The sequence below is a fragment of the Styela clava genome, chromosome 8 (genome assembly GCF_964204865.1).
Source record: "Styela clava chromosome 8, kaStyClav1.hap1.2, whole genome shotgun sequence".
NCBI classification, from domain to species: Eukaryota; Metazoa; Chordata; class Ascidiacea; order Stolidobranchia; family Styelidae; genus Styela; species Styela clava.
Genome location: NC_135257.1, coordinates 22,007,297 through 22,023,172, shown reverse-complemented (window position 1 = coordinate 22,023,172; position 15,876 = coordinate 22,007,297). Strand labels below are relative to the sequence as shown.

At 37.2% G+C, this 15,876-nt stretch overlaps 1 protein-coding gene across 1 annotated transcript; it reads right to left on the bottom strand.

The window, feature by feature from the left end:
* Nucleotides 1-818: 818 nt before the first annotated feature.
* On the bottom strand, nt 819-15,850 carry LOC120345960 (ADP-ribosylation factor GTPase-activating protein 1-like). Its single transcript, XM_039415577.2, has 9 exons — nt 15,690-15,850; nt 11,115-11,282; nt 10,521-10,634; nt 9,283-9,386; nt 8,169-8,287; nt 7,158-7,303; nt 5,252-5,401; nt 3,716-3,786; nt 819-2,890 (listed from the first exon to the last, which is right to left on the bottom strand). Exons 1-9 carry the CDS (start codon nt 15,747-15,749, stop codon nt 2,458-2,460), a joined length of 1,365 nt encoding a protein of 454 aa, XP_039271511.2. The 5' UTR covers nt 15,750-15,850; the 3' UTR covers nt 819-2,457.
* Nucleotides 15,851-15,876: the final 26 nt, after the last annotated feature.

The following is a 15,876-nucleotide window of genomic DNA, read 5'->3' as shown; positions in this document are numbered from 1 at the left end:
TCTGGGACGGAAGAAGCAACAAGACAACTAAATCAGATGGCGAACATCCGGTTACCAGTTCATGTCGGGTTTTGGATTGGTTTGCCAATTATTTGTGTTCAGAAGCATGGATCTGATAATAGAGGAAGCCGCAACCCATTAGCGATACGTGAACCAACCTACTGCGTTGAGGAGTCCAACAAATTATTCAGATCAGGGCGGTCCAAACCCAGGCCCGCGGGCCACATGTGGGCATTCTGAGAGTAATCAAAATATCGTATTTTAAATTGCTTCTCATAAAATAAATCAGAAAAATTGTTTGACATATTGTTGTTATCACCACTGTGACTGAATAGACTAGTATGATGGCTAGCTGAAGCAACTAGCGAAGTTGAATGAAGCGATGGGCAGTTTAAATTGTTACTTGAGTTTCTATCGTTTTGGTCGGGAATATATGCAACAATATGGGTATGATAGAAAACTAAACATCGGATGCGGATTCTATTAGCCTAGGTTGGCAATGCCTGATCACTATGTGTTTAAACAATAGACGTACTTGTTTTGTATTGCACTGTTTACCTATTCTTGGTACTATTGTGGCCCGCGACCAATGCCAAAATAATTTTGTGGCCCGCAGAGCCCACAACATTGGATCACCCTGATTTAGATCAAGGTTTCTCAACCTGTCAACCACAAATATTCCTGATGGGATTCAGACTTACCAGGGTAATCAGAGTTAAGATGACAAAGTGTATTCCAAATGCTTAGCCGGATGTGCCAACCGCCTCATAACCTTTGACACCACAGTTGTACAGTACAACAGTTAATAAAGTCAAAGCCACCATTTCATAATATATATTATTTAAATAAAACATCACAATATTACCTACAGACATACAATATAGATAAAATAATAAAATAGCAGTTCGCAAACGCTTGCCAAAGCATAATTTCGGACCAAAAATTTAATTCGGTCGAACTTGGGATTTCAAATAACTTCTGAATTATATTTTATTTGTGACAAACCCTTAAATTTCCTATATTCAGAAAAATATGCTTGAATTTAGCATTTGGACCAAATATGGCTCAAAAGTGAATGCTCTCAAATCTCTAGTATTATTTTTCTTCTAAATCATATTATATTCGGGAACCATTAGACTTCAAACTCAGACTGAAATTGCATCGAAGTTACGGGGTGGCGTAATTCGACTAATTAACTAAATTTAAATACAGGCTGCGTTCTTTAAGTATCACGTTCTAAAACTGTCACGTCAGGATTTGCCATGAAAGTGTGTTCTAAAAGTTTAAAAAAATTTTCCATAAGTAGTTTGTTTGTATGTCGGTTTCAAGACAAAGCGAATATTGAAATTTTGAGAAAATTACAGAGGAAAAGCTGGTTTTCGAGTCGGTTTTCTAATCAAAGTTTAGAGCAACATTCACAACGTATTACAATAATAAGTTAGAGAGGTTTAAAATTCTAAAATGAATCTTTTTCTCATTTTCCCGATGGCAAGCTTTCATTCTCATATCTACAACAACTTATAATATTAAATAAAAACACAATTTGATCTAAAACAAAACAAGATAAAATTGTCTATGTATTGTACAATGCACTAAAAACATGGGAATGTTTAAAAGCACCTCTCAGTGGTTTCTTGCAACTCTTCTACCTTATGGTAGGTAGCTAGATTGACAGCGGAGAGTAAAGTTAATAAAATGCTCATGGTAGCCTTCCTTTAGTACTTCTTATAAGCTCGAGTCTTGTGGCTTAAGATGGCGAGGCCAGGATTTTAATGAATATTCACCTTTGGAAAATGGAAGCTAATTGCGAAAAATTTTATAGCAAACTCTCGTCCGCCCTATCAGTATAAGTTTGGTACGAGAATATAGATTACGTGAGACACTGTAAACGCTCGTAACTTTGCTATCAGTGGTCCTTCCATGTAGACTACCGGTTCCAAACCATTGGGCCATGGCTCACTGCTGGGTCATAAGAACATTTTCAAGTGGGCCGCAAGCCTATTAAAAATAGCAAGAGTTGTCGGTAAATTTAGTTCCATTCGTGTAATAATAGCTAAATTTTGATTGCAGTAGCAATAAATGATGATGCTGTTATTTGCTGCAGAGTGGTAATATCCATTCTAATTATTAAAGTTACAACAGTGTTTATATTGCGGGAAATATTATTTGTTTTTCTTATAGTTTTACCCTGGCATGGAAAAGGTAATGAGCCACGGAATTTTTGTGCAACAAAATGGGCCACGACAGAAAAAAGGTTGAGAACCACTGATGTAGACCCTCAGAATATTTTGATATTTGAACTGGGAAATAGAAAAGATGGTCTTATAAGGAGATGATCGGTTACCAACCCAAGTAGTTACTGACATATGATTAAACCATCTTATCGTCTTGGAAATGCAAAGTTGACTATTTACCACAAAATGCATGTTACATTTAACATTTTTTACAACCCCTTTTTTAGTCTGCTTTCGATGTTTTTTTACTTGTACTGTCAATTTCTGTTTCTACATCATCCCAGCCAGAATCGTCCCAACCCCCTCCCCACGAATCTTGTCTATCTACGTTCTGATTGGTTGATTTTTCATTTCTACTATTCTGATTGGATGAATTTTGAGAATCATCATTGAGCCACGCCTCTAGTTCATCATCATTGGTCGGTTCTGTTTTAGAGTCTTTCTCATTGGTTGATGAAGTATCATTATTAAGCCACGCCTCCAGGTCCCAATCCGTTTCCGCATTTTTCTTCACAGCTGGTTTCTTAGGGTTCGTAAGTTCAAATTCTAACGGAGGAGCTGATTGGCTGCCATATTTTGTGCTTTGTGATGTCACAGAGGTCTTGTAATCGTCCGAAGTTCCAAAATGATCCCAGAAATCAGTATCGACGTTTTCGCTGAAAAATAAACGATAGTAATAAATATTTTAAACTAGTGTGCTGCAGATCACAGCAACCATTTTCTTATTTATGCTCAGTTCAAGGTTCCATATACCTTTTGCTCCAGCAGTGACCTGTACAACTTTCTTTGATAATTGATAAGGAGCGATATGTTCGGATAGGACTACATGAACACTATTACAAACGTACCGAGTCAAGGATGTGCGACATTTTTGTCGAACATCTAGCTGGGCCACACAAAAAAATTGTTTCCATGTACACAGCGAATTAAAAAATTCTCTTAGGAAAAATTTCATTTATTTAACATTTTAGTGGGACGTTTTCTTGCATAGTTTGTTAACATCAGCTTTGACAGAAGTTGTAGCAACTGACTTGGTAAGGGTTCATCAGTCAACTTCCACATCTGCATTTGATGGACTTCATTTGAAGGAGACACCGGGTAAAATGGCGGAATATTTTAGGGAGCGACAAGAGCCAAAAAACATTATGTATTTTACTCATGTGAGAGCCCTCATGAACATAACCTGTCGGATTGGGATTTCATGCTTAATGGGAAAAAATCTGGATGTTAGACGGGTAGTGGTACAGGTCGCCTGTTGTACACCCCTGTTTTATGCAATCATTATTGGGTCAAGACAAACTCATGTTAGTGTGCAGCAAGACCCTTGAATCACTCAGGATAAATATCTTTACTCTTGCTACAGCATCCTTGCATTATAGACATACAGATCCGCCGACACAAAAGCATTAAAAACAGTTAAGTTTCGCAGAAACCCATTCGAAAGCACATGTTCTATGCTAGTTAGTAAATAACAAAGTTACCTTTTCTGATCTTCCTGTCCTTGCATTGCACTGCTTATATTTTGGAATCCAGATTTACTGTACGATGAGATCTGGAATGAAAAGAATTTTTATACAGATAAAAAGAACGAAAAATACTGTTTTTTTGGCAAAGTTTTGAATAATTGATTAATTTCTACACTATTTGAGATAATTTGCTCAGCAGACAATAAACAATACCTTTACTTCTACATGCAAGAAATCAAATACACTTTTAAGAAAAATATCATTACGCATTTGGATATTGGAAGTAACAGAGACACATTTCTGAGCAAAGTTACGCTCACTCACTCAGAATTAATTATTTTCTATAATATTTTCTGTATTATCAAAGTTTACATTTAGTTCCTGGGGTCGCAAACATATTTGGCCGTGACAAGTAGATCGCGATAAACGCTGATCTAGAAATTATTTCACCTTGCTTAAACAGCTTTATCAACTCCCCCCCCCCAGGATGAATGAAAAGCCTTAAAAAACTAAGAGACAAAGACAAAAAAAGTACAAACACCTCAAACAGACAGACCGACCAAACAAGAAATTCAATGATACATTTATAAAGTCATCACACTAAAATTAAATTCTTACTTTCATCTGGGAAAAGCAGAAAGAAAAAAATAAGTTTTAGAAACAACTGAGAAATGAAAGAATATTAATTGAAACAATGTCCATCTAAAACAGGGGTTCCCAAAGCAGGGGTCGCAACCCCAAATTGGGTCGGAGTGATAAGTAGGTACCGTCGAAAACAGGTCATGGGGTCGGCGGGGTCGCTGAGGTATGGTAGAGGATGGATATACAAAACATCTAAGGTTTGACAAACCATGGTAAATTTAACAGTTTGTACCATGGCTTACTGTAAAACAGGCCCATAGGCATCGCCGTATGCTTTTGCTAAAGAAAATGTAGGTGCTTATTGTGACATCACTGTTTGGTGTTAGCTTATTTTACTTAATACCATCATATGACCAAACTCAAAAGTCTAGAAGCTCTAAAGTTTCATGAAATATATATATATTGACCTGGGGTCGCACTTTGAAAGTTGTCTTTGGGGTCGTCCTTAAAAAAGCTTGGGAACCCCTGTTCTTCGTTACAAGTTAAAATTCTATGAGTTTACAATGGTAAAATTTCTCTGTTAAAATTTTTCCGTCCATTTTAGAATATATTCGTTATTCATCAAAGTTTTTTTTAAAGAGAGTTCCGAATTTAAATTTTTTGAACATTCCTTAATTTTAATCCTCTCATTTGCAAGAAAAAGCAAGAGCGCATGCACTAACTCAGAAGTGAAGAATTTCTATCTCTGAGTAAGAATACAAGCAATACATTTAAGATTTACCGATAAACTGAGAAGAGTTATACATAATGATGTATCATAATAGCTATGGGATACCCATTAAAAGTTCCTAGGAAGGGTAATTTGAAGTTTTAAAATGGGGGGAAAGCGAATATCATATTAAAAAAGAATAGGAACCACTGCCATACTTGGGAAAAATTTGAAGAAAGTATTTGTAACAGTAACCTTACCTTACTGGCCCAGGAACTCATGCTGGATGTTATATCATCCATCATTTTGCCTTCTTTCATTTTAGTTTGTGTCGGTTTCACGACCTTTTCATTGACCTTCGAACCCAGGTCAGATGCTGCAGCTGATGCCTGTGCTCCAAGCTTTACAGCCTACATGTAAAAAAGAAAAGAATTATTTAGTTTGGGATACCCAAAGTAGTATATAAAACTGAAATGCCTAAACTCAGGAAAAATGTTTTGTGTCAATGATTACTCGTTTAAGTCTTATACAGAGAGAATGTGCGGAACATGAACTGTACTACACCAGATTGGTACTAAAATGATTATTATGCTTTCTTCTGTTATTATTGAGCGCGCGTTCTTGATAAGTGATCTGTAGTTGTGTGAATTTGTTTACGACAATACATTTGAGTCTGTGCTTCTGTTGGAGTAAAGTGTGTTTTCTGTCCTCACTTGCACAGCACTAGACAGGAAAGTTTAGTTATTTAACGGCGCTACTTTCAAACCATCTGTTTTCAACCAGTGGGCCATGGTCCACTGATGGGCCATAGAAACATCTTCGGGCGGGCCATTAACCAATTGAAAATGGCTGAAGTCATGGACATTGATAATTTGATTGAAGTAGCGATGAATGATGATACTGATTTTGGAACTGAATGGTCATTACTTATCAATCTTAAGATCTGTAAGTATGTTGGTAGGTATTGGTCTGTCTGTCTGTATGTCTGTTTGTTTGTTAGATGAAGGCGATATCTCAAGAAGGCGAGATTGAATCTGCTCCAAATTTTGCATGTGCATTCATCATAGCTCGGATCAGAAGCCTATTGATTTTGGATGAATTTTGTCGTACAATTAGCGAGTTATTAATTAATTAGTGATGTGACACGCCGTGTCACTATAGAGTCATGAATCGAAACCGCAGTTTCGATCGATAGGTCTTGGGTCTCCGACCGATATTCTCGTTTTCTTTTTGATTAAAAAAAGGTGGAAATGTTTATTTTTGTGGAAAAAATTCTTCCATTTTTTTCTTAGTTTATTTCTTGTATGAAGAAGCTGATGGGCCCGATTTTTCTTGCAACGAAATTGGGCAAGAAAAGAAAAAGGGTTGAGAACCACTGTTTCAGACCTTGTCTATATTCAAATTAACAAGGTATATTATAATCAAGAACAGTCTTCATGTGCAAAATCAAAATAATTTTTCACACTGATGAGTTAAAACAATTTGCATTGTTTGCTTTTAAGTTGTTTTACCACGAACATAAATAGACAATTCCTTTCGCCAACGAAGATGTTTGAGCAGCAAATATTACATGTGAGTGATAATCACACATTTTATCTCGGTAGTTAATGACAGAAAAGTCGAGAATGTGCGTGTCTGAATAAGAATTAATATTCTTATAAATGCAGACAACCATGTTTATATTCCGGGGGTTGGAGTTGATTAACTGTTTTCACACTATTTCTATGGTCAATATATGGGTTGCCCAAACTGAATTAGATGAGAAATATTTGTTCAGATTGATAATTAGAAAATTGGCTGGATGTGACTGGGAGATAATATAATATGAATTACTGGACCCCTCACTGCCATAGGGGTGACTCCTTCATCATCAAGGCCATGCATTTGAGACAAATATACCTATACCCTGTATAGGCTGGTAACCGGATGAAAAACTGTGGTTCATCATATGTTTAAGCTGTTTTATTACAGCTGTGTTTCCTTTCTCAAGATGAATATGGAAATTCTACTCCATTTTCTTAATTTCAACAAGAATTCAGAATAATTTTATTTGAAAAATTGTCATCCCGAGCATTGGGAGTTTTCCTGGAAACTGACAAATCAAATCATTTCTTATATTCAATTTCATGCAATTTTAAATCCATAAACTTAAACTTTGTCACTTACATTCTCTTTAGCAGCCGTTGCAGCAGAAGCTGTCCATTTCGCCGCAGTTTGCCAGCCCATGCTTAACGAAGACATAGCACCAGATAGGAGATCGTCCTCTCTCTTCTCAGGCATGGGTGTGTTTCCTATTCCTACGTATCGTGAACCTGGATAATTGTGAAGCTTATTATTTTATATGAAGAGAGATTGATCTAAGTCTTGCTAAGGTAGGCGTGATAGCCTGATGGTTTAAGCAATGTACTCAACAATGCTGCCATCACAGGTTGAAAGTTTTTGATTCAAAAACCAATGCCAACCGCCTATGCCAGGTTTTGATATATATACACAATGCTGAAAAGGAAAAATTCCAGTCTGATAAGATAGGTGAGCGCTTCCCAAACATTTTGTTTGTGGCACCAAATTGTCTGGGAAAAACTCACAGCGCACTAACATGAAAGAAAAATTGCTGCCTTCAAATGACATTAACAATTTTTGGGGGCTCCCGAAGTATGCGAACTAAGATGGCGGACATCGGAATGTAATATGTGTACTAGGTTAGGGTTAGGCCATAATTTTAGGTATAAATACTACAGGAAACTCTTGGCTAGTCTTCGAACTGATAATAGGACTAAAATAAGGAAAATTGGAAAAAACTTATCGCCTAACCCTAACCTGTTCTGTTACCTATGTTACGTTTCGATGTCCGTCATCTTGGTTCGCATACTTCGGGAGCCCCAATTTTTGTGATAGTTAATGAGTACTTTACACCTTATTAAAGCATGTAAAATGTAGGCCTAAAGAATGAAGACAAAATGTCAAATCTCTCCCTCATCTTTGCCTGATTTTCCTCATTTATACAATTGCACTTTATTCGACGTTTAGGCCAAGAAGCCAAGTAATTCCATTTTGATATTTTTTTATTCCATATTATATATTCATGTTAAGTTTATGAACCCCTGAAAATTCTCTTGCGATGCCCTGAGGGTCCATGGAAAATTGATATATTTCATGTACAATAACAAGAAAACAAACCTGTGTTAGTGTTGCTTGAATACGAGAGTTGTGCTGACGTATCGCTGTCTAACCACGATTCAAAATTATCAAAATCAGACGACGAGGCATTGCCAGACATCGATGATTGAGCTGTTGATCTGAGTACAAGAAATAAATGAAAAAATTCGTTCGTGTTAGGAATTCAATTTCCGCAAATTTGTTTAAAGTGATGTTCTGGGTTTCAATTATTAAAACTAAAAAGAGTAACGGCTAAAAAAGCGTTGAATGCATGCACCATTATCATTATATTTAGATTCATTCTTGATAGAGATGGTTTTGGATTGGCTTTTCTTAATTTATGTTATAGAAGATAGATTGAAGAGTCACACGAGCCATCGCAGAGATTTCACGAGTTATAATTATATTTGGGTTAATTTTCGCTAGAGATGAACCGATGGCTTTTAACCCCCGACTCAAATGAATGTTGAAAGCAGTGGTTCCAAAGAGTGGGACGCGCATCCCAGAAGAATGGCGTGGGAAGGAAAAAAAATAAAAATATTTGTTTAATTTGATCTTGCCCGCCTTATTTTGGATATTAGCATTTATTACTTATCGATTTTAATCAGTAAGTATGTTGATAGGTATTTGTCTGTATGTCTGTTAGATGCACGCGATATCTCACGAAAGCGAGATTGAATCTGCTCCAGATTTTGCATGTGCATTCATCATATATCGGACCAGAAGCCTATTGATTTTGGATGAATTATGTCGTATAATTAGCGGGTTATTAATTAATTAGTGATGGAACACAGTGTCACTATGGAGTAAGAGCGCTGTTTTGGGGAATCCCCTAACCTTCGATCGATAAGTCTTCGGTCTCCGACCGTTATTCTCGTTTTAGTGTTTAGTTGTTGTCAACTTATCTGTTATATTACTTTCGCATTATTATCTGTTAATTGTAGCTTATTTTTAGCAGTAGTGTTACTGATAGAAGAGTTGCAGGTTTCCTCGAAGCAAGGTCCTGAGCCAGTTACTTGAAACGAAAAAAGTACTGATAGAAGAGTTAGACGGTAGAAGTAACCAAGAGATAGCGATCCACTAAACAAATTTCAAGTCCACACAGTCAAGAAAACGACAACAGATTGACAAATACCTCTGCGTCATAGAAAGTCCTCCCCCGCCAGGTTTTGGCGCAATATATTTCTGCGCTTCTGATGTTGATTCGTCCCAACAGTCACCTCGAGCTTCTGTTGAAATCTAAGAATAGAAAGTATTATTAAACTATAGCAGTAGAGCAATCCATAATTTCTGAGCGATCATATAAGGGGGGGCTTAATTATTTGGAGAATCAGTTCCTATTCCTATCCTGGCACAAATGAAGCAATGAGACAGATCAATCTTATAGCAAGCACAGCCTCTAGTTCAGGGGTTCCCAAGCTTTTTTCAGGACGACCCCAAATACAACTTTCAAGTTTCCAGTGCGACCCCGGGTCAATATATATATATTTTTCATGAAACTTTAGAGCTTGTTTCACTGGACTTTTGAGTTTGATCATGTGGTGGTATTAAGTAAGAAAAGCTAAAACCAAACAGTGTTCTCACAATATGCGCCTACATTTTCTATAGAATAAGCCTAGAGCGATGCCTATGAGCCTGTTTTACAGTAAGCCATGGTACAAAATGCTAAATTTAACTTGGTTTGTCAAATCTTAGATGTGTTGTACATCCATCCTCTACCATACCTCAGCGACCCCACCGACCCCATGACCTGTTTGCGACCCTACCTACTTATCACTCCGACCCAATTTGGGGTCGCGACCCCTGGTTTGGGAACCCCTGCTCTAGTTCGTCCACTGGTCCGAATACTAGGATCCTATCTTTTCAGATTCGAATCCCCCAGATGCAATATTCTGAATTGTTCATCCCTAGATATAGCACAGGATATTTTATATTCACTGTATCCTGGAGCAGGGCTATTCAACTGGCGGACCGCGGTTCGAATCCGGATCTTTCGACCATTCAATATGGACCGCGTCTGCAGCATAAGCATTGTCTCGATTTTGATACTATTAGCATATATTCCTATACAGTTTGCCGTACTGGTACCAATTTGCGGTAATTGTGAGCTATTCATTGCTCTTGTATTTAATTTAATAATGCATTTGTTTATTTCATAAAATAATTTTTATGAAATGTGCGAACCCCAGTAATTTTGTAAACGGACCTTTAGTGAAAATAGTTGAGTAGCCCTGTCCTAGAGTAAAACCGACATCTTATGAGATGACTTAATTATATGCTCAGCCATGGCCAATAGTTCTGTAGTCAGGCAATGCTAAATATGGGAATAGTTTAGCTTCGATAGGAATGAATAATAATCCAATCAAATCTTACCCTATCTCGTAATAAAGCCGCTGTTTTGCTGTTGTACTTCTGCTGTAAATCCCAACCATCGTTATAATCATCATGTGATTTGAAGAAATCTTTGGCTTTTTCATTTCCACCGGCCTGTCGTGGCAAAAAAGAAAACAGGTTAAAATATTCAATAGCCTACTAGATTGGAATATATGTAGTGGAGAGTGAGTTGAATTGAAGAAATTTGAAAGAATCCAAGAACCACAATGTGATTGTTCACAAATATCCATATTAATAGGTTACTGTTAAAAAGAGGAAAAAATACATTGAATTTACGTCGAACCTGCGAGCCCACGCAGGGTGATTAGAGGTGTGTTATCAAGCATAGTCCTAATGCTTAGCACAACCGCTAAGTTAAGATTAGGGCTGTCCAAGCGAACCGAATATTCAAAATCGAATCGAATCGCAAATTATTCGAAGAGCTTTTCGGCCAAATTACGAATCGCTAAAATTTGGTACATAATGCGCCTCACGACCACCTTTGCACCACGTTTTTTTCACCGGGCAAGCAAAAACAAAATTTACTAATGGATGACCTGACAGTTCTTCGAAATAGAGAAAATTATTACAAACCTTCATTTTTTCCAGCTCCATATCTTTCCATTTATCCATTGTAGTAGAACGTACAAAACTTAAATGAACTCCGAGCCCGCGATGTTTTCCAGAACATTCTAAACAAATCCATATTCCGTACGTAACTGATGCCCATTGCGGATTCAGAGCACCACATTCAAAACAAGTCTGAAAAAAAGGATGTAGATCACAATACAAAGAAAAGAACAGATATATACTCTTCATGTACTCAACTTTGGCAACTTTGGTTGGGCAATTCGGCATTTGACTCCAATTATAATCAGCTTGGCGAAATCTTTTTTTTTGTCTCTATATCAAGTAATGTTCACTCTTGTTTGGGAATTTTTATAAAATTATTAAAATGGTGCGGCCAACAATTCTTATTTTTTATTACATTTCTTATCTTTTATTCTAATATCTTTTTTACGTGTTTATTTATTTATTTTTTTGTTACCATATAATTTATCTAAAGCTTCTTTCTTTTTTCTAATGACCCATGGTTGTGTATGTGTGTGCGAGTGTGTATGAATTATCTCAGTACTTTTGGGCGAGTGAACACGTCCCACTTTTTGGGCAACACCTGCCATCCCATATTCTGTACGTTTTAAACCTTATTCAAGGTTTTGTTTACTCTCCTGATTTCATAATCAGTTTTTATTTGTTTGTTTTTATCAACCGTTTTATTGCCTTTATGCTGATTATGAAGTCAAAATAAACTTATCTTATCTTAAAATAAAAAGGAATAGTTGTATTTTTATTTGTCTTAATTAAATAATTAATTTTGATTTCCGCCCTCAGCAAACTGTACCAAAAATAACAATTTTAAACCTCACAAAAGGTATTGTTTGCTATCCAGACTCAGAAATGTGTTATGTCAATTACATAATTATTCAATTATCTGTTATGTTCATTATCCAAATAAATTATAGTTCAGTACTTATGAAGACAAACAGAACAGACTTCAGCAAGTCAGAGAAATAGATCAGTCAGGTATTGATTACAGAAGTTTGGTCTGGTATAGTTTAGTATCACATGTACTTCTAGTTGGCCTGGCTCAACAATTTTTGCATATGTCAATCCTAACCCTCACCTGACTACGTCACCCAAAAAATACGACATTACGATGACACAGTGGCGTAATAATGCCCACCAAAGTATGCGAATGGTCGTCCAAAACGCGCAGACGAGCACCCGAAATCGAGCAAGCTATCTCTCTCATTTTCTCGTCACAACGATCACGATAGGAGAGAGATCGCTGGCTTTAGCGAGTTCGTTATTGGCCGCGCAGATGTCATTTCGGGCGATCGTAATTATACTTTGGCAATCCCTATGACGTGATGGTGACATCGTAGTGACGTAATTTTTGGATGGCATAGTCAGGTGGGGGTTAGGAATAACATATGCAAAATTCGTCATGCTACGCCCACTGGAAGTACCTGTGGTACTAAACTATACCCAGACTGGATTCCATGGCAGGTGCACGCCCGAGGGCGCTAGCGCTCCGCAAAAATGCACGCGAGCGAAATCAATTTTGCACGCCGAAAATTTGCAATTGCTCACCAATGTAAATCGGTTTAAATGGTTTTAAAATCAATAATCCAGTAATATAAAGATGCCAAAATATTATAACTCCACAATTGTCGACAAATACCAGCTTGCAAGATTTGGTCTGATCGAAATATTGCGAAGCAAAAAGACCATGGACCTTTCCCCAACCTTTGACCCGCGAAAAATTCCTCTCATTGTTACGTCCTTTTTTGCATCTTGCTGATTGGCCAATGTCACGAAGTAAACAAGGAAGTCGATGCTCGGGGAAAGGTCCATATCGTGTTGAATGATAGGAAATAGGAATCCCGTGAGAATAGTTATGGACGAAAAGATCGCCTCCGCACCAATGGCCAAGTACGGCTCTGATTCAGCGTATTTTTCATACAATAATTTTACACGAATGTACTGAACAGTACCGGTATCTAAAGTTGCTCAAACACTCCCAAAATTAGTGACAAAGTATGAAAATAATGTTTGGGGTCAAAGGTCAAACGTCCATTTTGCTCTAATTTGACGTATTTTTTATCCATTAATTCTACGTAAAAACACTACCAAAATTAATGACAAAGTATGTCCATTTTGCTCTGGTTCAACGTATTTTTTATCCAATAATTTTACGCGGATGTACTGAACAGTACCGGTATCCAAAGTCGCACAAACACTCTCAAAATTAGCGACAAACTGTAGAAATAATGTTTGGGGTCAAAGGTCGAACGTCCATTTTTTCTCTGATTCAACGTATTTTTTATCCGATACCGGTAATTTTACGCGGATGTATTGAGAGGTATCTGATGTCAAAGTCAGTTGCACGCGAGTGCAGTTGTTTTGCACGTCGTGAGCTATAATTGCACGCCAGGAATTCTTATTTGCACGCGGGAATTTCTGATTGCACGCCCGATTTCTCGTTCAAAAAGGCCATGAAATCCAGACTGGAACTATACTAGACCCCAGAAGTTTACTATGTGCAGATGTGTTAGTTAAGAGAAAAATAATAATACACAAGACAAATGCACTGGCCAAAACTCAGTAAAGTTGTTAAAACTTTAAACAGTTACGGAGTTAAATGAGGTTCAAAACATGAGGAATAAAATTCTGAAATTGTATAAGAACTCAATGGGCAAGCTCAGTTTATGAGATTGAATATAGAGTCCCCTCCCCGATAAGCGTTCACGTCACATTTACGATCACTGCCTTTCAGCGTCCTGTTTTGGCCAAACTAGAAATAGTGATAGATTCCCGCTCGGTATACATAATACAAACCTACTCGCCTACCCACAGCTCGCTTCTCGTCAAATTTCGTCCAAAAATGAGATTTTTCTGGGTCAAAACGCCACTAGTGGTCGAAAATGACCAATTTTAGAGCACGAAACCTCTTTTTCTATTTCAGAAAGAACGGAAGCATATGGGGAGGTTAAAATAAAGATAGAGCCGTGAAAATTGGAGTGGGAACAACTTATATTCTCTCCTATTCGTCGCCGGAGTAATGAGTCTCTATCTTTATTGCATCGCAGATAATTCCACGTGTGAAAAAGGGCGCTCGCGATTTCCACTTTGGTCACATTTGCGATCAAGCAAAAATGTAAGATCGAGACCCGAGTGAAAGCCCATTTACTTCGAATGGTGTAGACAACGTATCAAGAAAACTCCAGAATACAATAAAGCTCTTATTTTTCACATTATTCGTTTTAAAAATATTGCATGATATGTAGATTTCCGAAATTAGATCACATCTTTCCCCACAATCAATTTATAAACAATCACTGAGGGGTCAATAACGTAATAAATTAAATTTACCTGCCCTGTATTTGCCGTAGGTTACACCAACCATGTCTGCTCTGAATGTTTCTTGTTGATTTAAATGTTTTTGACCGACCTCATGATTCCTAATGTATCAGCGCCAATGTCAAATTTCATTATTGTTAACAAAAAAATTTTACGAGCACCATTTGTAATTATTTAAATTCATCAGTTTAGGAGTTGACATAGACTACTTGCAGAGCACATTGGGAGTCATCGAAAATATAGGTTTAGCCTCTCATTATATCGAACAGCAATGCGTTTCCGGCGGAGCCAAAAATAGTATATCTTTGGGGCTTTGATCACATTGAATTGTATGAAAACACTACTTCTTGGCATTTGTAAAGCGATAATTTTGAGCGCAAAAATAAATTTGATAACATTGTTCTCTGCAATGTAAACATACCGGCTTTCTACCGAAAGATTAAGATTTTTGTACACATCGCCGTGATGGGGTGAAGAGATGTGCGTAATTAATCATATGACAAGACAAGGCTGTTTTTCCAGTCACCCACGGAATCTGTTCGCCATACTGCAAATGTATACACATGTTGATTGAATACAAACCATCGTCCTAAGTACCTACCTATTGTAATCACTAATAAAAAAGTAAGGGTATTATTATCGGTTTATCGAATGGACAAGGTTGAGTCGCTATGCTATTCAATTTTATTTGTCCCGTGTAGAATCAAATACAGTAATCGGGTTGGTGAGATTCGGTTGAAAAAAAAACGTTTGTAATAAGCTTGTCGGATGACAGTATTCGCGTCAGCACACCCAAAAGATGATTTCGCAAACATTTTCCATACCTATGTAGGGTCTAAAACAGGAACGTCGGCGCTCCGATTGGCGAGATTTTTAGTGATCGCAAATATACGTTGTTGATCGCAATTGCCCCACTGACATGGTGAAAGTAGAGGCGGTATAAACGATTTTCCGGTCACGGTACCGGCATGATTTTGAGGGAAGTGATTGAGATGGATTTGTAGAGTATGTTAATGAAAAAATGAAGTGTTTTCTGTGACTACAAAGCATATTAGAAGCATTTTGGTAAAAATGATCGCATAACGGCGAGGGGACTCTAGATTAAATGAAAAAAGATGAGATATTCTCTATTTACTTCAATTGGTCTTAAAATGCATGTGTACCAGAACACAGCAAATACCGAAATAGGCATAACGTTACATGCAGACATCAACCCGACAGTATTTACAGTAATGTAACACATACCTTATTGCCGTACTTTGGCTTCAATTCCTTTAAAACTCTTCGTGTTCTAGGGCTTGCCATGCCTCTTGTGTTTAATAAAATAAATAAAACCTAACTTGTTAGCGAAGAAAATAAAACAGAACCAGAATTTAGACTTTAAAAAATGTATCCTAGCTCGTCGCAATCGATTTTGAGATCAATCATGCAT